The 25,766-nt window shown below is 44.9% G+C and overlaps 1 protein-coding gene across 11 annotated transcripts in view; it reads left to right on the top strand.

Moving 5' to 3' along the window:
• Window positions 1–25,766, top strand: part of LOC139576221 (zinc finger protein 536-like) — a 193,328-nt gene that overhangs the window by 110,684 nt on the left and 56,878 nt on the right. For 9 of the 11 annotated variants that reach the window (XM_071402015.1, XM_071402012.1, XM_071402013.1 and 6 more), the window contains 2 exons: window positions 10,425–10,592; window positions 16,015–17,640. In XM_071402015.1, coding sequence (XP_071258116.1) covers window positions 10,425–10,592; window positions 16,015–17,640 — 1,794 coding nt within the window. The remainder of the gene's footprint in view (window positions 1–10,424; window positions 10,593–16,014; window positions 17,641–25,766) is intronic. The other 2 variants (XM_071402017.1, XM_071402019.1) reach the window with 1 other exon arrangement.

The following is a 25,766-nucleotide window of genomic DNA, read 5'->3' on the forward strand; positions in this document are numbered from 1 at the left end:
CCTGGGGGACTGTTGGAGAGGAGGTAGAGCTGTGGGGAGGGCCACTGTTTTAATACCACTTTGCCAAAATCAGGACTTTCTCTAATGTATTCTGATAGTATGGCTCACTCACGAGACACACCGGTGTTTGGAGCAGCAGTATAAATCTTTTTATTTCATTTTCCGAGACACTGGACAAGTTCATATAAGAGGAAAATGGGAAATGTCCTTGGTCTCCGGATTTACGGGCACCCTGACTGTGGAGGGAGAGAGAGAGGGAGAGAGAAAGGAGAGAGAAGAGAGAGGGAGGGATAGTTTCAGTACAATTCGGAACAGCTTGAATTGAAGCACAGCACACTGAAATGCACCTCTCCTCTGTGGCCTTGTTAAGTGTGTTCATCACCTTTATGATAATATATATCTTTAAGTGCACATTTATGTAATTGAGGTATTGATCAGTATACATTCTCCCCTTGATAATGACTATTTTATTATGGGTTCTTAATGAGACTTTGGATTAATTTTAAACTGATGTTTGAATAGCGGTTAATGGTTGTGATGCATATATAACTCTGATGCTATTTATATATATATATATAGTATATATACATACACTTAGGTTGGAGTCATTAAAACTCGTTTTACCACTCCACAAATCCACAAACCACTCCACAAATTTCTTGTTAACAAGCTATAGTTTTGGGAAGTCGGTTAGGACATCTACTTTGTGCATGACACAAGTAATTTTTCCAACAATTGTTTACAGACCGATTATTTCACTTATAATTCACTGTATCACAATTCCAGTGGGTCAGAAGTTTACATACACTAAGTTGACTGTGCCTTTAAACAGCTTGGAAAATTCCAGAAAATGATGTCATGGCTTTAGAAGCATCTGATAGGCTAATTGACATCATTTGAGTAAATTGGAGGTGTGCCTGTGGATGTATTTCAAGGCCTACCTTCAAACTCAGTGTCTCTTTGCTTGACATCTGGGGAAATCAAAAGAAATCACCCATGACCTCAGAAACAAAATTGTAGACCTCCACAAGTCTGGTTCATCCTTGGGAGCAATTTCCAAACTCCTGAAGGTACCACGTTCAGCTGTACAAACAATAGTACGCAAGTATAAACACCATGGGACCACGCAACCGTCTTACTGCTCAGGAAGGAGACGCGTTCTGTCTCCTAGAGTTGAACGTACTTTGGTGCGAGAAGTGCAAATCAATCCAAGAACAACAGCAAAGAACCTTGTGAAGATGGTACAAAATGTTCTATAACCACAGTAAAACGAGTCCTATATCGACATAACCTGAAAGGTCGCTCAGCAAGGAAGAAGCCACTGTTCCAAAACCGCCATAAAAAAGCCAGACTACAGTTTGCAACTGGATATGGGGACGAAGATTGTACTTTTTGGAGAAATGTCCTCTGATCTGATGAAACAAAAATAGAACTGTTTGGCCATAATGACCATCGTTATGTTTGGAGGACAAAGGGGGAGGCTTGCAAGCCAAAGAACACCATCCCAACCATGAAGCACAGGGGTGGCAGCATCATGGGTGCTTTGCTGCATGAGGGACTGGTGCACTTCACAAAATAGATGGCATCATGAGGGAGGAAAATTATGTGGATATATTGAAGCAACATCTCAAGACATCAGTCAGGAAGTTAAAGCTTGGTCACAAATGGGTCTTCCAAATGGACAACGACCCCAAGCATACTTTCAAAGTTGTGGCAAAATGGCTTAAGGACAACAAAGTCAAGGTATTGGAGTGGCCATCACAAAGCCCTGACCTCAATCCTATAGAAAATTTGTGGGCAGAACTGAAAAAGTGTGTGCGAGCAAGGAGGCCTACAAACCTGACTCAGTTACACAGCTCTGTCAGGAGGAAAGGCACAAAATTCACTCAACTTGTTGTGGGAAGCATGTGGAAGGCTACCTGAAACAATTGACCCAAGTTTAACAATTTTAAGGTAATGCTACCAAATACTAATTGAGTGTATGTAACCCACTGGGAATGTGATGAAAGAAATAAAAGCTGAAATAATTCATTATTAATTCCCTCAACTATTATTCAACTGTGTATACAGTACACTATACAGTGCATTCGAAAAGTATTCAGAACGCTTTACTATTTCCACGTTTCGTTACGTTACATTCTTATTCTAAAATGTATGAAACTGCCACCACCATGCATCACTGTAGGGATGGTTCTAGGTTTCCTCCAGACGTGACACTTGGCATTCAAGCCAAAGAGTTCAATCTTGGTTTCTTCAGACCAAAGAATGTTATTTTTCATGGTCTGAGAGACCTTTCGGTGCCTTTTGCTAAACTCCAAGTGGGCTGTCATCTGCTTTTTACTGAAGAGTAGCTTCCGTCTGGCCATTTTACCATAAAGGCCTGATTGGTGGAGTGCTGCAGAGATGGCTGTCCTTCTGGAAGGTTTTCCCATCTCCACAGAGGAACCTTAGGTGCTCTGTGCCTCGACACAATCCTGTCTCGGAGCTCTACGGACAGTTCCTTCGACCTCATGGCTTTGTTTTTACTCTGACATGCACTGTCAACTGTGGGACCTTATATAGACAGGTGTGTGCCTTTCCAAATCATGTCCAATCAATTGAATTTACCACAGGTGGACTTGTAGAAACATCTCAAGGATCATCAATGGAAACAGTTTCGAGTCTCATAGCAAAGAGTCTGTACAGTGTAAATAAGATATTTCTGTGTTTTATTTATAATGGTGGTGTTAAGCTCGCCGCCATTGGACTCTGGAGCAGTGGAAACACATTCTCTGGAGTGATGAATTACTCTTTACCTTATGGCAGTCCAATAGACGAATCTGGGTTTGGCGGATGCCAGGAAAACGCTACCTGCCCGAATGCATAGTGCCAACTGTAAAGCTTGGTGGAGGAGGAATAATTGTCTTGGGGTGTTTTTCATGGTTTGGGCTAGGCCCCTTAGTTCCAGTGAAGGGAAATATTAACGCTACAACATTCTAGACGATTCTGTGCTTCCATCTTTGTGGCAACAGTTTGGGGAAGGCCCTTTCCTGTTTCAACATGACAATGCCCCCGTGCACAAAGCGAGGTCCATACAGAAATGGCCTGCACAGAGCCCTGACCTCAACCCCATCGAATGCTTTTGGGATGAATTGGAACGCTGACTTCAAGCCAGTCCTAATCGCCAAGCATCAGTGCCCGACCTCACTAATGCTCTTGCGGCTGAATGGAGGCAAGTCCCCGCAGCAATTTTCCAACATCTAGTGGAAAGCTTTCCCAGCAGCAAAGGGGGGACCAACTCCATATTAATGCCCATGATTTTGGAATGAGTGGTCATGTAGTGTCTGTATATATATACACACTGTACCTGGTGGTAGAGAGCTTTGAATGTGGATCTGTAACTCCAGTATATGATTGCCCATTGTGCTTGTTGTTGATTTGGTGTGGTGGAAAATGAATAGGAAATCAATGATAGCAGAAGATGTTTTTTTTGCATCTTTTTAAAGGTACAGTGCACGCATGCAGCATTGTTACAGTGGACTGTACATACGTTATATGTTGTCTTCCTGGAACACGTGCTGTATTACCAAGTGGTTTCGTTTACCATGATCGTAGGATAGCAATTGTTCACGTAGGACATGCTATATTTCCTTTATACAGAGACGTATGAGCTATCAGTGCATCCGTACGGGATATGCTCTCTTATCTCCTGGCCTTTCTTCCTCACTCACCTTATCGCCCCCCTCCCCTCCTCCTGTTCATCCTCCTCCAGTCTGGATCCATAGAAAGCAGGACCTACTCAGCCTTCACTAATGATAACTACTCACTTCCTGCCAAACAGTGTGCATGATGAACATTTACCCTGATTAATACCCTTCCCCCAGACCCTCCTCCTGTCCTAAAAGACGCCCACCTCAATAAGTCCCTTTAGCCCAGTGAAATGTCCCTGTCCTCCCTTGCTCCCCTCGTGCGGACGGACAGACAGCGGCGTCCGGGTGGACGTCTCCGTCCCACTCCGACCCTCTGTCCTGCCGTCTCTCCCTGGAGCTGTGATCATCCTGCAGAATGATAACGTTAGTGAGACCTCAGTGCTTCTCTAGCTGTGACTGGGTCTTTTTTTTCAATGCTCTTTGAAGCCTGAAACAGACTTGAGAAGAGAAAACAAAGATGGGGCCCGTGCCAGGGAGAAACTTATGCCACCGTTGCTGTTCCCCTAGCTCGGCAGAGGCATAGCCTTTTACAGAGGGAGAGATGCACCTTCTGTCACTGGTAGAGGAGGAGGCAGGGAGAGGGGGAGAGAAGGAGGGAGGGGAGAGCAGAGGGGACGTCCACTGTCGAATGCATCCTAAACCGCTAGCTTAGCCATCCTCCAAAATGACACCATGATATGAAACATTCTTGATATAAAGAGGTTTAGTGTACAGTATATGTCTGATAATGTTTTCTGTTGAATCTCTTGCGTGGGCCGGTCCTATAGTTTATGAATGAGATGAATGATTCCTTATGGAGCTCCACATTATTTTATGGGTTGAAGTTCAATAAGGCTGTACAGGTATGGTCTTTGGCATCAGGGAGTTCTGACTCCAGCTTCATTTCAGAGGAATAATCCATAAAATATGGAAATTAAACAGAAAATGTATTAAACATAATTTCCCCTACCTCTTCATCGATCCAAAAAAAAAAATGCCGAACAAATAAGCAAATAAATATGTGCTACAATACAATTTAGGAATGTCTCCTCTGCCTTCAGCAGGCAGAAAAAGGCTCATCTTTCCTCCTCTTTTTTTTATAAGACCAATTTTAGTGAGACCAGTGCTAATAAATATAAATGTTTGTGATTAGCATCTCTGCGGCACAGGTGCATGTTTGTTGCAAGGGGAGGCATGTTCATTAATTTCCAGCGATGATAAGTACAGTGCGCCATAAACACAGAGTCCAAAACCCAGCTCCCTGATAAATGAATGCACAGATTGTTAATGTACCATTGTATGGCTCAGCCTCGGGGAGCTTAAGAAAAAAGAAAAAAAAATCCTGCCAAATCGGAGCTAGCTTGAGGTGGGGCTTCCCTTTCAAGGTCCAGATTACACACGATGGAGCTTTAAAATTGCTTTATTTTCCCCTTACACATAGGGTCCGGGATTATATAGACAACGCATCCCCCACTGGGCTGCACTACCATGTGCTCTGTAATTTGATTTTTTTTCAGACTGGTATTTACTGTCGACGCGGGTACTGGTACTAGTACACTGCTGGTCTGTGAGGAGAGACTAGGCTGAGAGCAGCATTTGGTGTTGAAGTGTCTATTTGGCCTTGTGTGCCGTACCCCAGAATGAAGCTGTTCAAATAATTTGGTGAACAGTAGATTTAATCCGCAGTGTTTTTCACAAATTGTTATTATCATAATCATGATTTCATATCTGGTTTAATCTCTCTCGTCAGTCTGTGTGGACTTTGCTGGCTCATATACAGTGCATGTGTGCACATGAGCAACTCACTGCCAAGGCAAAGCCTAATCGTTAATATACTAATCAAATCACTGCTATTTATGTTATATTGACAATGGAAGTAAGACAGAATGATTTCTGTTAATATATAAATGAAGGGTTCGGTCATGGCGCTGCTTGGAGCAAGAAAACATGTACCCGGCTGCCGACATAGACAAAAGCAGCCCCAAATAGTTGTTTTTCAGTAGCTGTGAAAATGTTTTATTAGGGGACTGCTGAACACCTGCCTTAAAATGTCGTTTCAACATCTCCCGAATGCCATTTTGCTTAATTGACTTGGAAATGGCCCAAATGTATTGCTGAATGCGGTCTAATTAATATTAATAATAAATGCCATTATTAACATCAAAGAACATCTGGTGCCCCTGTTTACCCGCGTGCCTTATATGTAGCACATTTTGCGGCTGTTTCATCTCACAAACATCACGGGGTAAACACTTTCTGAATTTCTTATTAATTGTGTTTTATTTCATTTTGTTACACAGGGTCACCGATAGCACCCTCTGCCCAAGTGTTAGTGGGTTCATCTCGTGTGCCTGTGGTCTTTTCCTGGTCTGAAGCTGGTTGCTGTGATACCTTAGAGGGTTCTGGGCCTCCCGGTGTACTCGCATTCCCCCCCCCCCCCCCCCCCCCCAAAAAAGTGCTTTCACTAGCATCTGCGTAGTTGTCTGCATTCCGAGTTTTGTGCCCATAAATCACACACTAAATAACTTTAATCAAAAAATTCATTAAGTAGTCCTTGTCAGGTAGTAAAAGCAGGGATAATGCAGTGATGTTTAATGATAATTGGTGTTTGGTTAATAAATTCGACGAGTTCAGATTACTTTCTAGCGGTGGCTAGAATGCTAGCCTCAGCAGTGTAACTAAACCTCAAATTGATTAACTCGCATGAACCAGCCGTTCACAAAGATGGCACCCGTCCAACTAAAAAAAGAGAACAGAGCATCAGCCGGATGGTGTTGTGTTGCTCTGGCGTAAGGAAATCAACTCCCCCCGGGGCGCATTTTGAAAAGCCTAATGCCTTTCAAATGATGTCATCACATTTTACTTGCTCTCTCTTTTTTTTCCTTTTTTTTATCCACGCGTTTCCTTACCGTTGACAGTAGTTACATAGAGGGAGAGGGCACTGGCTTTGACAGCACACAAGATGCATTAGAATAATGGAGAGAGAGGGAGACATCTTGTGTTTTTATGACACTATTTTTTTATTCTCTTTTTTGTTGTTGTATGAAAGTGATATCGCTGTAATCAAAACCACAGAACAATTTAGCCTGGAAGTGTGATTGAAAGAGCACCATTAAGGAAGAGGCCTTTTCCCTTCAGTTATTTCTTTGTTGTTGTTGCTTTCTCCATTAATGGGAACAGGGTGTGGTCCGTCTGGAGGGGCTGCCTCAGAGTACAGACGCACGCACGCACGCACGCGCGCACGCACGCGCACACGCACACGCACACGCACACACACACACACACAAACAGGTACGGGTGTTGTATGTGTCGGTGGGCTTCTGTGGTACTTCCCCTTGGTGGTTGAGGAGTTTTTTATTGTCACTAGCAGAGCTCCTGGTGTCAGAGCTGTAGTGCAGCAGACAGCAGCCAGAATGACTGATACTCATCCTCCTCCCAGATGGCCTGTACAACTCTGCTCCAATCTGATCTCAGCCCTTTGTTCTGTTATGTTCCATTACATTTGGATGAGCCCAATAAAATCAGAGCTGGTCTCAAATCAGAAAGTCTGAATTATATATGCGTGTGTGTGATATTATTCCGCTGCAACAGAGCCTGGATGTGTCAGTTTGTATGTAACTGGAAAAGCAGTGCGTGTTCGGATAAGAGTACAGTGTATTAGATTAGCTAAGGACAAATAACAGGCTACACAATTGCAGTTTTCAGTGTGCAGTAAGATAAGTACGGTAATGCTAGGAATGTTTAATTCAATTGTGTCATTTTATTGATTAGCTAAACGTGCTTGTTAAATCAATAGCAATTGTAAAAATGACATTGATCACTAAGACATGACAACAGTGAAAGCATCTGACCATATATATCCATGTTAGGCTTTTGGCTCACCTCTGGGTAATATTGACTTGAACTAAGCCAAATTAACGCATTAGACATATATAACACTAGCTGTGGCCTAACGGTACACAAACAGTGTGTGGGCTATAGTAGTCTCTGAGAGATGATGGTAGCAGGATTTAACAGGGTAATAGATGAAGCCAGTGGCTTGCCTGTGACAATCAATTTTAATGTTGTGTCTCTTACAGATTTTTCCTTTGCATAAAAAGGAGCAAAGCAATGGAAAATCAATACATGGAGAATAGTTATAGGTGGCGAGTTATCGAGAATCTCTCTGTCCCAGACTCGCTCCTCTGGAAGACCACGTGTAATGTATGAGGTGACCTTCAAATGTCATAAATGTGTTGTGCAATAAACTGTCAATATTTGTGGTTATACGGCGCAGGATGACTTTTACAGTAATTGGAACAGCCCTATTAAAAGCTTGGGATCAGTCAGCTGATTAAGGACAACCACGCTGGACGCCTATCGCCTGGGACTCTCTCTCTCTCTCTCTCTCTCTCTCTCTCTCTCTCTCTCTCTCTCTCTCTCTCTCTCTCTCTCTCTCTCTCTCTCTCTCTCTCTCTCTCTCTCTCTCTCTCTCTCTCTCTCTCTCTCTCTCTCTCTCTCTCTCTTTCTCTCTCTCTCTCTCTCCTATCCATACACTACATGAACAGATACATTGAAGTTTTGGTGTGTGTGTGTGCGGGCGTGCTTGTGTATTTGTTTGCGTGTGAGTATATAGCGATTGGAACATTTGTTATTGAAGGACTGTTAAATGCTGGCAGAGCATCCTCACCCTGGTACAGGATCACTATTAACCCTGCCACACAGAGGGCCGGAGGATGAGGCTGGCCATAAGCTGTGTTTTTAGGGGTTTAATTCAACTCCATCTGGGGTGGACAGGTGGAGCTGTATTTGCTACACGAGAAGAGGAAACATTGCCAAGAGGGGATATGTCAAGTGGTGTAAAATGTGTTTGTGGAGAATTTGATTACAGTACGATATGTGTACAGATGTAGGATCTCAAGGCTCTGCACACATCGTGCCGAATGGGGATCTAGCATTCGTCTGACGTTCGTCTGTGCACTGTGCTTTAGGGACCCGCAGCTGGAGACTTCTGACTGGGGGCATTTGTCACGTGATTCTACATGTACAATCGGTGTGCAAATTACGCTCCGAGGTGCTAAGTCCTCTCGGCCAGCAAACGCCATTGTTGTTTCTGAGCCCTTAATTTGAGCCAGTTTCCTACAGCAGGAAAATAATCCTGCAGCAACAGGAAATGTGAATTATTGTGTGGATTATAATTAATGCACATTTTTGAAGCAGTTGATACATTTTTTCATAAGGGAAAAGTGGAAACGACAAACTTTAGAAGCCTTTTTTTAAACCTCAATACACTACAAGTTTAAAAGTTCCTGTGCTGCGGGAAAGTTCTCCTGCAACAAGGTGATCAAATGAAGATCCTACATCTGTATATGTACTGCAGACATGTTGGGAGTATTGATTAAAAAAGCCTTGTGTCTATGCATTGGCTCGGAGAGGGTGGGTTTGGAAAGGTCACACGCGGATCAGAATTGGGTGTACAGTATGAACGTGGCCGTGGTTATTACAGGTAAGGCTATGTAAACTGTTCAACACTGTATGCCTGTTGCCTTGGGGGGGTCACATCCACATAAATACAATAGTACACTGTACGTTGGCAGTGTGGGTGTAGAATCATGCGATTAGTGCCAGGTAGGAGGACTTGCTGACTTCAGTCTTGCTTTTCTTGAAACCTTATTTGACTCTTAAAGAGGGTGGAATGGGGTGGGGAAGAAAATAAAAGATTTGGCTACTGGAAGAAATGCTTTTGATTGTGTGGCATGGTTGCCTTAGTGGGCTGCTCCGTTTCAGATGCTCTCTCTCCCCACACGCATACCATGTCATGTGCCGGACTCGAGAAAAAAAACAAAAAAACACAAGCAGCAGATGTGGACCAGAGATTGCTTCTTGGGGGGGTGATGGGGTGGAGCCATAAACAGAATACTTTATCATACTGTGAACTGGTACTTCTTCCTGCTTACCCATGATGCAACAGGGTATGTGGTTAACAAGGTTGTTATGTTGGCATTGGGCTCTGGCGTTCACTCCACCTCATCGGTCATTCTGCTCGACTAGAGTGTAGCTTTCACACCCCATCAGAGCTTGCAAGGACGTCTTGAGAAACCGTCTACACTGTTAGCTGGACATGCAATGAGGTCATGACCCATATAAACGTGTGAGATAACATCCTCACCTTATGGTTGTGCTGCCGTCAACTCTTTTCAAATCTATTTCAGTTCCTCCTGAGATTCGGGTGATTATGTGGAGAGCGGTTGTTGGTCTCCACACGTCTCTGCGGTATTAGTGGCAGTTCAAGCAGGGGCGGGGTCACTCTTATCGCCCTTCTCGTATCTCTGACAGAAGCGACGCTACCTGTCAAAATCAGGGCGCTACGGAGACGCGTTAGCCCAATGCTGACAGAGCCGTTTCTTTTTTTTGTATTGTTCATTTCAACACAATCCGCCATATGCTACCAGAAAATGAGGATAGCGGGGATAAAACATTCCGACGGGAGTGGGAGAGTGTGGAGGGGGTCGGCCCGGTGTTTCTAAAGGAGCCTGAAAGCTTATGAACTGTCAGCGTTCTGTCAGTTTGAAATGGGGGGGGGGGGGGGGGGGGGATAGCGGCAACACGTGAACCCATTGATGTGTTTTACTTTGTGTGGTGTTAGCAGATTTGGATGGAACAGGAGGACAAAGCAAAAGTAAAAGTGTGTTTTCTGACATGGTGACAGTTTGACGTGACACTCACCGCTCCTCCCTTGTGTGTGTGTCTGTGTGTGTCTCTCTCTTGTTGCTCAAGATGTCGGGGATGACCTGGGGAAGACAGCGGGGAGTGTTCAACAGGCCCCCTCCCAGCACAGGGACAGGAGCCTGGGCTCGGCCATCAAGGACTGCCCCTACTGTGGGAAGACCTTCCGCACCTCCCACCACCTCAAGGTCCACCTGAGGATACACACAGGTCAGTGGAGTGAGTTCCCCTTGGATATTACTGCTATCACCGTTTTTCCCTTCTGCCACCGCTCTCTGCCTACAACTTGAGTCAACCCCATTTGACCGTGTTCGATACCATTGGCGAGGGCAGTTATTCAAAGCACACAGCTGTTTCCTGGAAATATGCTGTAATTAATGGGACAGTGGCATTCAGTGGTTCACTGTAGCTACTGTTCTAATCTTATCCATATCTAACAAACGAGTGTCAAAATATACCTCTACCTGGATGACCTTCCGTGTTAGCTACTGGGAGGTAGAGGTGGTCCCATTGAGAGTAATGGTGTGGACACGGTGTCCACTGGCCAGAGCCAGAGCAGGCTGTTATACCTCACTACACTGCAAGGTAGAAATGCCCCAGTAAATATCCAGGCTAATGTCACATGTAGGCCGCTCTAAGGTCGCCTTAGACCAAGGACATCGGCTCAGCTAATTGTCCAAACAGGCTACTCTAACATCCTACGTGCTGCGTATGCTACAGCATGGGTTCTACACTATGTTTCTGCATCGAGTGTGTTTTTTTTGCGTACCTTGTCGCTTTGGAGTACTGCTTGGGTTGTAGCTTAGAGTACTGTGCTGGACCACCTGTGAAAATCCTACTACGATATGGGCTACGAGTCAGCCCATATCAGGCACAAAAGAGCATGACCCTAGAAACGAGTGTTTAGCATTTCTTCAGAGCCGTGCTCTAATTACTTGGCTGAGGGGAGAGCTTGAGTGTACGCCCTAGTGACAGTCTACTACACTATGCTACGATACCGCTTCGTTCTGCATTGCTTTCTCTCTTTCTCAGATTAGGCCTGGGAATGACTAAGTACATCCTGTATACTCATGGAGACCTCATGGTATTCAGCACTTCCTTTCTTATCAGCCTCTGTTCTTGCTCTACATTTAACTGTGAATGTTCTCGGAGAGAGCGTCTGATGCCCTGACCTCTGTATCTGAAGACACCATTTTACAGTCCCCCCCCCCCCCCCAAAAAAAATGTAATCCTTAAGTGCCAATAAAGGCATGGCTCAAGCCTTCAGAACTTAAAATGGAAATCTCTTGCAGCTGAGGAAATCAATGCTTGCTTTTCTCGCCTCTCTTTTCTTTCGCCGTGCACTTAAAAAGAGAGAAGGGAGACCACCCAAACTGTGCCCCCCCCCACGCCCCCTTTAATAAGGACCACATACCTCTGGTCTGGAGGGGAATTAAGGAGCGAGCCTAGCTCGTAGCTCGGCGTAGCGCAGGAGCACTTGTGCACTACCATAATTAGGATCTTTGTGTAAAATAGCACATCCAGGTCAACGAGAGGAGGCTCAACCCTGATTCTGCAGACCTCTCTGAATACCTCGCCGTCAGGAGAGGAGGGGCCGGGGACAGGGGACAGGACAGGGACCCTGATTCTGCAGACCTCTCTGAATACCTCGCCGTCAGGAGAGGAGGGGCCGGGGACAGGGGACAGGCCGGGGGAGCATGGAAATCTGTTACCTAACAGAGGGGGGGCTGAGTTATGTCCTGCTTTGAGTGATACAGTAAGGGTCCCCAGAAGGGCCGTATTTCAGCAGAGAGGAAACAGAGGCCTCATCTCAGGCCCTCCGTTAACTCACTCAGTGTAGCAGGCCAGGCCAGGCCCTGCGTAAGCACAACTCAACATGGTCACTTCATACACAGAAACCGTCTGATGTATCTACAAGGTGTTGCCCTTTAAATCACTCATACATTATCAGATTGACTTCAGGTTGAAATGATGATGATGACATCAAGGCGATGTCTTTTACATCCGATGAAGATTCCTCCTTGATGGCAAAACAGTGGAACTCGGAGATGACATAATGCGCCCTTCATCCTAATTCAGTCTGAACAGCACAATGGCATTGCTTACTGAGAGGTGCTCGCCTTGTGCAACACAATGTTAGATTAATGACTCGCTAACATTTTGTTGAAAGGAATGAAGTGAATTTAAATTTCTCTAAAAGTTAAAGAGCTAATGTTACAGTATTAATTTCCTCTTGAACAGTGAGTGGGAAAATATCCATTAGTGAAATTAACCACAGTTTCTAGGTAGCTAACATTGTGCAGAATACAGTGTGGGGCCACAGTTAATGAACACTGCAGTGGGTGATATTTCATTATACAAATTAATGCTCACATTTTAATGGGAAAGTCACATAATGAATCTAGGCTTCAGTGACAGCAATTAGAGACACAGATTGTCCCCTTCTGGACAAGGCAGTATTTAGCAGTAAGCAGCTGTGTGTAAAAAATAAAAAGGTCTTTGCTCTTGACAATGGCTACGCATAACTTTAGGGGAAATAACCAGTAGAGTTTCCACTCACCTTTAAACGGGGACAGAGAAAGAGCCAGGCTTTGCCCATGTCACATAACCTTAACCTAACCTTGCAATCAGAATGAATCAATGGGGACCCATGATCTTGCTCTCCATTTCTCTCCATCTCTCCCTCTCTCCATTTCTCCATTTCTTCTCACCCTCTCCGTCTCTCTGCCTCCCTCACTCTCTCTCCCCTGTTATTTCCCTTTCTCGTTCATGAACAGGTTTAATACTAACATTCCCTACCCTCTTCCAAACAAGTACCTCTTTGCATGTAACAACACTACTGTTTATTAACACACATGTGGATGTTTGCTGCTAACCAACAGCCTTGCTTATTAAATGCTATTTAACGTCGACTAAAAGGCTAGGCGTTTGGATCGGTTCCTTTCCGAAGGGTTTCCCAGTTCAGCCCGGACAAGATTTTAATAACAGCACTTCTTCCAGTGCAAACCGCCTTTCAACGTTACGTAAAGCCATATGGAAATGTATCTTAAAAGTATGTCATATCTATTAACTGTTTTAATTGCCCCTCTGTAGTGGCTCTGGGTGTTTATTCTGAGTGGTTACTATGGAGCTGTGACGAAGCATCCAAATCCAGAGGAAATCTGTTGGAGTCGAGGAACTGCTGAAAGAAGTAGAGCAAAAACACACTATGTCCCAGCACTGGGAGGATGAACACGTTGATACATTGAAACGTTATAATAATTGTACTGGAAATCTACTTTTCTTATTGTACTGTGGCAGGTGATCGTTAAATAGTTTGCCCCGGGTATTTTATGAATTTGTGTTTCCATTTTTTCCCCCCTTGATTGTGTTAATATATTTTCTCGGTCGCAATTTTTTTGTGGGGGAGAAACATATATTTCTAAACAATGGCGAATTGTCATTCCTTTCTTTTGTGCCATGGAGATCTGTTGTGTTCCGCAGAGGTTGCACTGTTTGCGCTGATATCAATTAAAAGTGGATTAACGGCTACATAATGACCTTTAACAGTAAATTGTGTGTGATGTTGCAAGGCAGGATACAGTATATTCCCCAGATATCACACATGCCCCTGACGAATGATTGAGCAGATGTCTTAGCGAGTCCAAATGGTCCACAAAGAACACACACACACACACACCACACATTTCCGTTATACATTTCCCAGCCATGTGGACATTGATTACTCCTCAAGGTTTGTTTAGATAGGTATCGTATGTTCAGTTATATTCAGTGGTGTTGTGGAGGATAAAGGTGTCTGCTAAATGGCATATATTATATTATTATTATATTAAATGCCCACTTTTTGTGGAAAAATGCATTAAAAGTATAGGAAGTGTGACTTTATTCACCACGATTGGTGATCAGAGTTTAACCACCTATTTGTTTACAGTACCATTACATCACTGGTTACATTCAGATGTCTGGCGCCCAAGATTAATCACGTCTTCTTATGTTGTTTAATATTTGGATGGTGGTGTTGATGCCCATTTCCATCGTCAACAAGAAAAAAAACAGATCACTCTAATTTCACTCTAATTTTGGGCCTAGAATATAATTTTGTCCAGTTAAAGGAATTGAGAATGATCATTTGCATCGGGGACGTTTCCTTATTAAATCAGCCCAAGCCCCTGTTATCCTGCTTAGAGGATAAGCACTTATTGGGTTAAAAGCTCATCTCGCATGGTTTATTTTAAATATACGCTTCAAACTCGCTCTTGTGTAAAAGAAAATAACACGGTGCTCTCTCTCTCTCTCTCTCTCTCTCTCTCCCTTTCCCTCTCTAATTTTCTTTCTCTCTCTCTGGTATCAATATTGTATTGAGTTTGTATTTGTGGCCCTTTATTTGAGAACTCTGCAGTAGGTCTGCAGATCCTACAGTCTTTTTCTGGAATAGTGCCCTCCAAATAATGATAAATTACTTGAGCAGTATGCCATTTGCTAATTATATCCATGATTTACTACAGAGCGAGACTTAAATCATTCAATTCAGTCTTGCGTAACAATGCAACAACAATAACAAAAAAATGGGGGAAAAATGGTTTCCATGTGTATAATCTAAACACGGTATAGCTATATATACACACACAGTACTCGACAAACATGATTTTATGTTTTTTTTCGGGACTATTTCCAACCACCCTTGCTCTTCACATATTTAGCTGTGACTTATTCAAAAGAAGTGCCAGGAACATTACAATGTCTAAAAGTCAAGCTTTTAGACATTGTTTTTTTGTTTTTTTAAATTCCAAATCTGGCTTTGGTTGAAAATATATTGTAATTGCTAACAGGATGCATTTATTGTTAAGATACTGTTAGTCATTTATCTCTCCAAAGGCAAAGGAGATCCACTTTTCTGGCAAAAATCATGATTGCCTTTTACCTTTCAAGAATATGCATGAATATTTATATGCACGGTGTATTTATGTCGAGATGTTGTAACTGCATTGTAAGTCAAATTATGCAACTACCACTATACTACTACCGTGATATACAGACACATGTTTTCCATATGTACATTCTTGCTCATTTGTGTCAGTTAAAGTCTGCTTTAGTTTCATATGAAGGGACTGCATCTTCCACTATTTGCTCCAAATAGCCATAGAGCCATTCAACTGGGACGGAATGGAGCGCTTCTCCTCTGTGAATGGTGATTTATGATAAACTGCAAATACAGAACATCCTAGAAATCACTGTCTCATCGCCAAGGCAGAGGCCTGTCAGCGAACAAGGCCAAGAGAGAGAGAGAGACCCACCAACCCCCCTCCCCCCATGCAAACAGAGATAACATCGAGACAGTTGTGTTGTCAGTTGAAAATATTATCTCTTGTGGTGGACTGAAAGCAACATATGGTGAAATGGTTTTTATTGTGTTGACATGAGTGATGGCTCACTTGGCGGAGCTGGATCGAGCTGGATCGACCCGTATTCAGATGCCAATCCCCGAATGGAGCTGAGGAGCTGTTTGCCGAATGCAGAATTCTGTTGAATGTTGGTTATCACTGAGATCATTGTGTTGGCTTTCACTGTTGTTTCCTCTCTTATTCATGTCCTGTCTCTCTCTCTTTTTCTCACTCTATCTATCTATCTATCTTTCTTACAGGAGAGAAACCCTACAGGTGCCCTCACTGCGACTACGCAGGCACCCAGTCTGCCTCACTGAAGTACCACCTGGAGCGCCACCACCGTGAGCGGCAGAATGGCGGCGGCCCCTCCTCCGGACACGCCACTCTCTCTGAGCACAAGGAAGAGCACGGCAAGGGTGGCGTCTTCGCCCGTCCTGATGTCCTCCGCGGTGTCTTCAAGGGCATGCCCTCCAGCCTGGACTTCAGAGGGGGACCGTTGCACCCCCACCAGTGGGCCCCTCCCGGTATGTTGTCCCCCAGGGAGCGCGAGAGGGACAGAGAGCGAGAGCGTAATGGCCTGGGATCTGACACTCTCTCTGAAAGCATGAAGAGCCCAGAGGGCCCCTCCGCCGCAGACGTCCCCGCCAGCTTCAGAGACCTGGGTCGGGCGTACCAGAGCATGGTGGGAAACGGTGTCAACTTCCAGGGCTCCCTGCAGGCCTTCATGGACAGCTTCGTCCTCAGCTCCCTGAAGAAGGAGAAGGAGATGAGAGAGAGCCACCTGCAGTCCCAGCATTACTTTGAGAGTGGTGAGCCCAAAGCCAAGAGGGCTGATACTGGTGAGGAGAAGGCTGAGGCCAAGCCCTCAACGGGCAAGCCTGGGTCCCAGTACGAGCCTCTGGACCTGTCTGTCAATGTCAAGCCTGAAACGGGCTCTCTGCCTGGCTCCTCTGTCACCTTCCAGGACAACGTGGCCTGGCATGGCTGCCTCTTCTGCTCCTTCACCACCGCCTCTGTCGAGCTGATGGCCCTACACCTGCAGGCCAACCACCTGGGCAAGGCCAAGCAACGCAAGGAGGGCAAGGAGCACCAGGGAGAGCCCTCCTACTTCCTCAAGGCCAGCATGGGCCCAGCCCACCTCCATGACAGAGACAATGACAGAGAGGGGGAGAAGAGCCAGTCAGCCTGGTCCAACCACATGGAGCCCCACGCCAGCATGGGAGCCTTCCAGAGTGACTTCTATAAGCAGTATGGAGGCATGTATGATGGCTCCCCAAGGACCCCGGGCCTCCAGGGGTTTGGAGCGGAATGCCCTGACCCAGCCCTGGAGCAGCAGAGCCAGGCCAGAGAAACAGCTGGGGATGAGCTCTCAGACAAGGCCTCCTGCGGGGAGCTGGAGGACCAGGCACAGACTGAGGATGAGGAAGGCAGGGCTGGAGAGCGCTGCCACAGCACCGAGTCCTCCTCCGCCCAACCAGAGAGACAGCGACCCCAGTCTGACGACGAGGAGGAAGAGGAGGAAGAGGACGGGATGGAGGGGGAAGATGAGGACAGTGCCACCTATCACATGCCGAAGCAGACGCAGGCCGTGTGCCCAGCTAGAGAGGCCCAACGACCAAGGGCCTCCTTGGGGCCTGGGGCCCCTTTCCCTCCCCAGTTCCAGCCTCAGCCGCCCCTGGAGAAGCAGTGGCAGCAGGGCTTGGGTCTCCTTTCATCTCCTGGTGGTTCCCCGGGGCTGCTGAAGCCGGAACATGCCCATCTCGAGCAGCAGATGAACATGCTGTCCGTCCTGAGGGCCTACAGCTCGGAGAACCTCGCAGCGTTCAACGGCCTTGGAAGCGGCTCGAACAGCGGCAGCGGCATCAAGAGACCAGACGCACCCAGTAAGTGAGCCTGACCCTGTCGCATGGCACCGCCTTTGATCTTATTGTCCCTACGTCCACAAACACACAAACGCACACACACAGAAACACATTCAATCTTGTGTTTACCTACACTCTCTAACACTACGACATGTACATTTGCCGACACCACGTTTCATACACACACAGCATCACACACACACGTAACTTTGTTCTGAGATTCACAATGAAACTCACACAAAGAAAACGAGATTTGCTCTAAAGTGATTTCAACCTTATTTCAAGCAAGTTTAGAAGCTATTGGAGTGGCGAGTAGCAACAGATGAATCTTTATTACACGTTTATATTAGGGAGACAGTAGTGTCTTCTCTCCCTCCATCCCGGGGAAGGGAATAATCCTGTCTCCCTGAGAGCAGGACCTCAGCTCCCATGTCATCGGAAGCACACAGCGGTTAACTATCTTAACTCTCATAAAGCCCTCTCCCAAAAGCCCATTACTTTATAAGACCCAAAGATCTATGGGCCTGTGAAAAATGAACTGTCAGCTTTCATGATTCTGTTAAGGTTACAGGCGCTCCTTGAGACTGCTGTTTTTCGGAGTGGCTTTTTTTTGTTGCAGTTTCGGTGATAAAAATCTTAGGGAAAAGGAATCTTCAAGTTGAGCTCATAGCTCAGCACTGGGCCAGCCAGTGTAGTTGTACGTAGTAGGAAATGTGAACTACATAGTTTAGTCCAGAATTCAACTAGCCATATCTGGAGGATTCCATCATTGAATATGTCTCTCACTCGCCTCTCATTTTAAATGACAACATAAATATTAAATATTGCATTTCCTGAATATACTGTAATATTCATTAAATGTCACACACATACGTTATCCGAGGCGTGTTCTCTAGCAACCTGAATTCATTTAGTGTTAAGGCTGATACCACTGCTCATATTCTACAAATATCGAATGGCAAGACAGATATTTTATTTTGTTAGATAAACAATCCCGTTGCAAATTGATTTAGGATTAACAGACAAAAAATAGGCCTATTTTCATTAGGTTTCGACATGCTGCAAAATACTCAATATATTTACACGAGAAATAGTTTTATGATATGTTTTTGTCTTACTGTTTACGAAATAATTTAATCAAAGCCCATATTCAAATGAAATGAATAACAATACTCTTCAGTCAATTGGTTTTCTACTTAGAGGATCAATGTTGTCATCATAAATAGCAGTCAGGTACAGGTACAAAAATCTGGTACACCAGTGGATCGTGAATACGTGACCCATCATAAAGAAATGACACAATTGTCCATGATTAGTTGACCTTTACTGTCATGGAAACTATGTCTGTCATCGTGGAACCTGTTGAATATTTTACCATCTTAGAGGGTCATTCACAGTGATGAAAATGAGTGGCATTTTTACTTTGTAAGTGCTTTTGTGTTGGAATGTCCTCCTTTAACCAAAAGGCATTTGAAATCTACCCTTGTGACGTAGTCGCTTTTCAACAGAACCGAGAAAGCCTGACCTTTCTAGATCAGGCTTTGTCTATGGAACAAAGGGCTTTCTTATGTGTATGTTATTGTCCCCTAGCTCGAGTCAGTCTCTCATTGTAATAGGGCCTAGCTGTTGACTATGTATACAGCTCAGCGGCATTGATACTCTTTTATAATCTCTTGACCCAAGAGATAATCCACGAAACATAAGAGATGAATATACACTGAGTGTACAGAACATTAAGGACACCTTCCTAGTATTGAGTTGCCCTCAGAACAGCTTCAATTGGTCGGGGCGTGGACTCTACAAGGTGTCCAAAGCGTTCCACAGGAATGCTGGCCCATGTTGACTCCAAAGCATCCCACAGTCGCGTCAAGTTGACAGGGTGTCCTTTGGGTGGTGGGCCATTCATGATACACGCGGGAAACTGTTGAGTGTGAAAAACCCAGCAGCGGTGCAGTTCTTGACCAAAACCGGTGCACCTGGCACCTACTACCACACCCCGTTCAAAGGCACATAAATATTTTGTCTTGCCCATACACCTTCTGAATGGCACGCGTACACCATCCGTGTCTCAATTGTCTCAAGGCTTAAAAATCCTTCTTTAACCCGTCTCCTCCCCTTCATCTACACTGATTGAAGTGGATTTAACAGGTGACATCAACAAGGGATCAGGGCTTTCACCTGGATTCACCTGGTCAGTCTGTGTCATGGAAAGAGAAGATGTTCATGATGTTTTGTACACTCAGTGTATGACGTTAGTGCTCATAGTCAGGTTGTGTGTGTGTGTGTGTGTGTGTGTGTGTGTGTGTGTGTGTGTGTGTGTGTGTGTGTGTGTGTGTGTGTGTGTGTGTGTGTGTGTGTGTGTGTGTGTGTGTGTGTGTGTGTGTGTGTGCGTGCATGTGTGTGTTTGCGTGCATGCGTGTGTGTGTGTGTGTACGTGTGTGACAGTATTCAAGTTCCCTAGCCCCGGCAGGGAGGTTGAGTGGCTAAGTAGCATGTCAGCGTGTCAGAGCCCATGTAGCTGGAGCTCTTCTTGACCCCGTAACACTCACCTCTGTTTCACCCCTGCTAAATATTCAACATGCGTCTAGTGTTACACTCACACTGACCTTTACCAGGCACAACAACACCGACCAACAACACCTCGCTAGGCTACATCGGTCTATCAGGCCCTGAGAACCTCCCAAGGAAACCCCTCTAGCCCCCACAACCAGGGGTAGAGAAACAGATAGTCACCGGACCAGTCCGAACCCACCTCCCCTCTGTATGTGCTGTGAGTGTTCCGCGGACAGGTCATTCTCAGTTAAAATGCACTCATCCTCTGGTTCTCGGCTAGCTAAGCACAGCTGGATGGAAGTGTGCCAAGCCTGACCCCGCCTCCTTCTCCACCCCCCACAACGCTCCGTCTCCTGGCGACATCTGCTCCAGAGACCTCGCAAGTTTGGTTTCCAGAGGTGACAGAAATCCAGTAAACAGTCATTCATAAACCCTTCAGGAAACATTCTCCAAAACTTCACAATGTGTTTCCTGTAATCAAGTACAGGTGACAGCAGTGCTGTTAGATATGGAGGTCACGGTAGATGCAGGTAACAGGAGATCCTCTCACTGCGTGATTATGTAGAGTGCATGGATAATAGTCACGTCTACCTACCCCATATAAAGTAGCAGAAAGTCTTCCTTAATAAATCCCACTAGCCCCTCCCTTCATCCACTCCTGATCTCCTTATGGAGGGGTCTTCCATGGGGAATTGCAAGGAACATATTCTCCACAGTTATTTGAGGTGGGGGTGGCAAGCCGTCCTGAAAATTCAATTCAGAACTGGCAAAATGTGATTATCTGAAGTGGGTTTGCATTAGGTTTGTATGCAAATAGAGCATAAATCATTAATATCGAAATTCTCGCCTGAATTTGGGCTGTCGAGCACATGGGCTGGGCTCGACAGAGAGCTGAGCGTCGTAAGTGGCTCTCTCTTCATTAGCATGCCCAGAGCTAGGGGTGGGTCCTTCACACCCACACACACACACACACACACACACACACACACACACACACACACACACACACACACACACACACACACACACACACACACACACACACACACACACACACACACACACACACACACACACACACACACACATTTCTCTAAATATATTAATGGCAAATCAACAGTGATCATTCCATTCCCTCTGATATCTCATTCGAGAGTGATTTCCAGTTGGTATAGTGTGTAGTACAGAGTGTCGTGTTAAGATTGCTATTGGTCCACTGTGTTGTTGAGGTCAGCCAATGTGGATGTGTTTCACACAGTCATTAGCCACTTGTGATCGAGGCCTATCTAGAGTCATACATGATTAGGCCTGTGCTGTTGTATTACTTAAACAGTACAACATTTAAAAGTTATACAACAGACTGTACATTGTTACAGTGTGCACCTTTCGTTAACACTCACACTCTCTCGTTGGTTGAGATTGGCAGTCTGAAGAGGCAGCGTTGCTGAACGCGAGGGTTAGGATAGGGCTTGGGTGGGCACGCTTAGGTGTTGCTGGGAGAAATAGCATAACTCAAAGTGAAGCACCTCTCACAGGAGAAGGAGAGAGATAGCGACAGAGTGATATATAGAGACCGAAAGCTATGCTCACATCACTTAATACGCGTATCTCTGGCTTTCTGCGCACGAGGACACTCTGCGTGTGCCCTGTAGTGTCTGGGCTGCTGTCATTGTGGTTCTTTTGTTTGTTGTTGATGATTGTTAGATAAACGGTTATCTTGATTCGCCTGTTTTAGAAAAGTGAACAATTGCTTGTTTGGACAAGGATGATTCAACAACTCAGTGTCACGGTAATAGGAAGTAGAAACGTCTGCTACCACGACCAGGCTTTAGATTTTCCTCTGTCCTCATCTATTGCTGAGCTACAGGGCGGGACTGGCTCGGTGTAGCTAACAGACAGTGTCACAAAGGCGAGACTGGCTCGGTGTAGCTAACAGACAGTGTCACGAAGACGAGACTGGCTCAGTGTAGCTAACAGACAGTGTCACAAAGGCGAGACTGGCTCGGTGTAGCTAACAGACAGTGTCACAAAGGCGAGACGGGCTCAGTGTAGCTAACAGACAGTGTCACAAAGGCGAGACGGGCTCGGTGTAGCTAACAGACAGTGTCACAAAGGCGAGACTGGCTCGGTGTAGCTAACAGACAGTGTCACAAAGGCGAGACGGGCTCGGTGTAGCTAACAGACAGTGTCACAAAGGCGAGACGGGGTCGGTGTAGCTAACAGACAGTGTCACAAAGGCGAGACTGGCTCGGTGTAGCTAACAGACAGTGTCACAAAGGCGAGACGGGCTCGGTGTAGCTAACAGACAGTGTCACAAAGGCGAGACTGGCTCGGTGTAGCTAACAGACAGTGTCACAAAGGCGAGACTGGCTCGGTGTAGCTAACAGACAGTGTCACAAAGGCGAGACGGGCTCAGTGTAGCTAACAGACAGTGTCACAAAGGCGAGACGGGCTCGGTGTAGCTAACAGACAGTGTCACAAAGGCGAGACTGGCTCGGTGTAGCTAACAGACAGTGTCACAAAGGCGAGACGGGCTCAGTGTAGCTAACAGACAGTGTCACAAAGGCGAGACTGGCTCGGTGTAGCTAACAGACAGTGTCACAAAGGCGAGACGGGCTCGGTGTAGCTAACAGACAGTGTCACAAAGGCGAGACTGGCTCGGTGTAGCTAACAGACAAAGTCACAAAGGCGAGACTGGCTCGGTGTAGCTAACAGACAGTGTCACAAAGACGAGACTGGCTCAGTGTAGCTAACAGACAGTGTCACAAATGGTTCCTTCAGGGTCATTCAGTGCTCCTAGGCCACTCACATTAGGATGTCCCTAGGGGCAAGGTCACCTGTCACTACCTCAAATGCTGATGTTTACTGCTAAGAGTGCACAGTAACTTACTGCTAAGAGTGTACAGTAACTTACTGCTAAGAGTGCACAGTAACTTACTGCTAAGAGTGCACAGTAACTTACTGCTAAGAGTGTACAGTATCTTACTGCTAAGAGTGCACAGTAACTTACTGCTAAGAGTGCACAGTAATTTACTGCTAAGAGTGTACAGTATCTTACTGCTAAGAGTGTACAGTAACTTACTGCTAAGAGTGTACAGTAACTTACTGCTAAGAGTGTACAGTATCTTACTGCTAAGAGTGTACAGTAACTTACTGCTAAGAGTGTACAGTAACTTACTGCTAAGAGTGTACAGTATCTTACTGCTAAGAGTGCACAGTAACTTACTGCTAAGAGTGTACAGTAACTTACTGCTAAGAGTGTACAGTAACTTACTGCTAAGAGTGCACAGTAACTTACTGCTAAGAGTGTACAGTAACTTACTGCTAAGAGTGTACAGTATCTTACTGCTAAGAGTGCACAGTAACTTACTGCTAAGAGTGTACAGTAACTTACTGCTAAGAGTGTACAGTATCTTACTGCTAAGAGTGCACAGTAACTTACTGCTAAGAGTGTACAGTAACTTACTGCTAAGAGTGTACAGTAACTTACCGCTAAGAGTGTACAGTAACTTACTGCTAAGAGTGCACAGCAACTTACTGCTAAGAGTGTACAGTAACTTACTGCTAAGAGTGCACAGTATCTTACTGCTAAGAGTGCACAGTAACTTACTGCTAAGAGTGTACAGTAACTTACTGCTAAGAGTGTACAGTAACTTACCGCTAAGAGTGCACAGTAACTTACTGCTAAGAGTGCACAGTAACTTCCTGCTAAGAGTACACAGTAACTTACTGCTAAGAGTGTACAGTAACTAACTGCTAAGAGTGCACAGTATCTTACTGCTAAGAGTGCACAGTAACTTACTGCTAAGAGTGCACAGTAGCTTACTGCTAAGAGTGCACAGTAACTTACTGCTAAGAGTGCACAGTAACTTACTGCTAAGAGTGCACAGTAACTTACTGCTAAGAGTGCACAGTAACTTACTGCTAAGAGTGCACAGTAACTTACTGCTAAGAGTGCACAGTAACTTACTGCTAAGAGTGCTAAGTAACTTCCTGCTAAGAGTACACAGTAACTTACTGCTAAGAGTGCACAGTAACTTACTGCTAAGAGTGCACAGTAACTTACTGCTAAGAGTGCACAGTAACTTACTGCTAAGAGTGTACAGTAACTTACTGCTAAGAGTGTACAGTAACTAACTGCTAAGAGTGCACAGTAACTTACCGCTAAGAGTGTACAGTAACTTACCACTAAGAGTGCACAGTAACTTACTGCTAAGAGTGCACAGTAACTTACTGCTAAGAGTACACAGTAACTTACTGCTAAGAGTGCACAGTAACTTACTGCTAAGAGTGTACAGTAACTAACTGCTAAGAGTGCACAGTAACTTACCGCTAAGAGTGTACAGTAACTTACCACTAAGAGTGCACAGTAACTTACTGCTAAGAGTGCACAGTAACTTACTGCTAAGAGTACACAGTAACTTACTGCTAAGAGTGCACAGTAACTTACTGCTAAGAGTACACAGTAACTTACTGCTAAGAGTACACAGTAACTTACTGCTAAGAGTGCACAGTATCTTACTGCTAAGAGTGCACAGGAACTTACTGCTAAGAGTGCACAGTATCTTACTGCTAAGAGTGCACAGTAACTTACTGCTAAGAGTACACAGTAACTTACTGCTAAGAGTGCACAGTATCTTACTGCTAAGAGTGCACAGTAACTTACTGCTAAGAGTGCACAGTAACTTACTGCTAAGAGTGCACAGTAACTTACTGCTAAGAGTACACAGTAACTTACTGCTAAGAGTACACAGTAACTTACTGCTAAGAGTGCACAGTAACTTACTGCTAAGAGTGCACAGTAACTTACTGCTAAGAGTGTACAGTAACTTACTGCTAAGAGTGTACAGTAACTTACTGCTAAGAGTGTACAGTATCTTACCGCTAAGAGTGCACAGTAACTTACCGCTAAGAGTGTACAGTAACTTACTGCTAAGAGTGCACAGTAACTTACTGCTAAGAGTGTACAGTAACTTACTGCTAAGAGTGTACAGTAACTTACTGCTAAGAGTGCACAGTAACTTACTGCTAAGAGTGTACAGTAACTTACTGCTAAGAGTGTACAGTAACTTACTGCTAAGAGTGTACAGTATCTTACTGCTAAGAGTGTACAGTATCTTACTGCTAAGAGTGTACAGTATCTTACTGCTAAGAGTGTACAGTATCTTACTGCTAAGAGTCTACAGTAACTTACTGCTAAGAGTGTACAGTAACTTACTGCTAAGAGTGTACAGTAACTTACTGCTAAGAGTGTACAGTAACTTACTGCTAAGAGTGTACAGTATCTTACTGCTAAGAGTGCACAGTAACTTACCGCTAAGAGTGTACAGTAACTTACTGCTAAGAGTGCACAGTAACTTACTGCTAAGAGTGTACAGTAACTTACTGCTAAGAGTGCACAGTAACTTACTGCTAAGAGTGTACAGTAACTTACTGCTAAGAGTGTACAGTAACTTACTGCTAAGAGTGTACAGTAACTTACTGCTAAGAGTGCACAGTAACTTACTGCTAAGAGTGTACAGTAACTTACTGCTAAGAGTGTACAGTAACTTACTGCTAAGAGTACACAGTAACTTACTGCTAAGAGTGTACAG

Source organism: Salvelinus alpinus, chromosome 5 (genome assembly GCF_045679555.1).
Source record: "Salvelinus alpinus chromosome 5, SLU_Salpinus.1, whole genome shotgun sequence".
Lineage (NCBI taxonomy): Eukaryota > Metazoa > Chordata > Actinopteri > Salmoniformes > Salmonidae > Salvelinus > Salvelinus alpinus.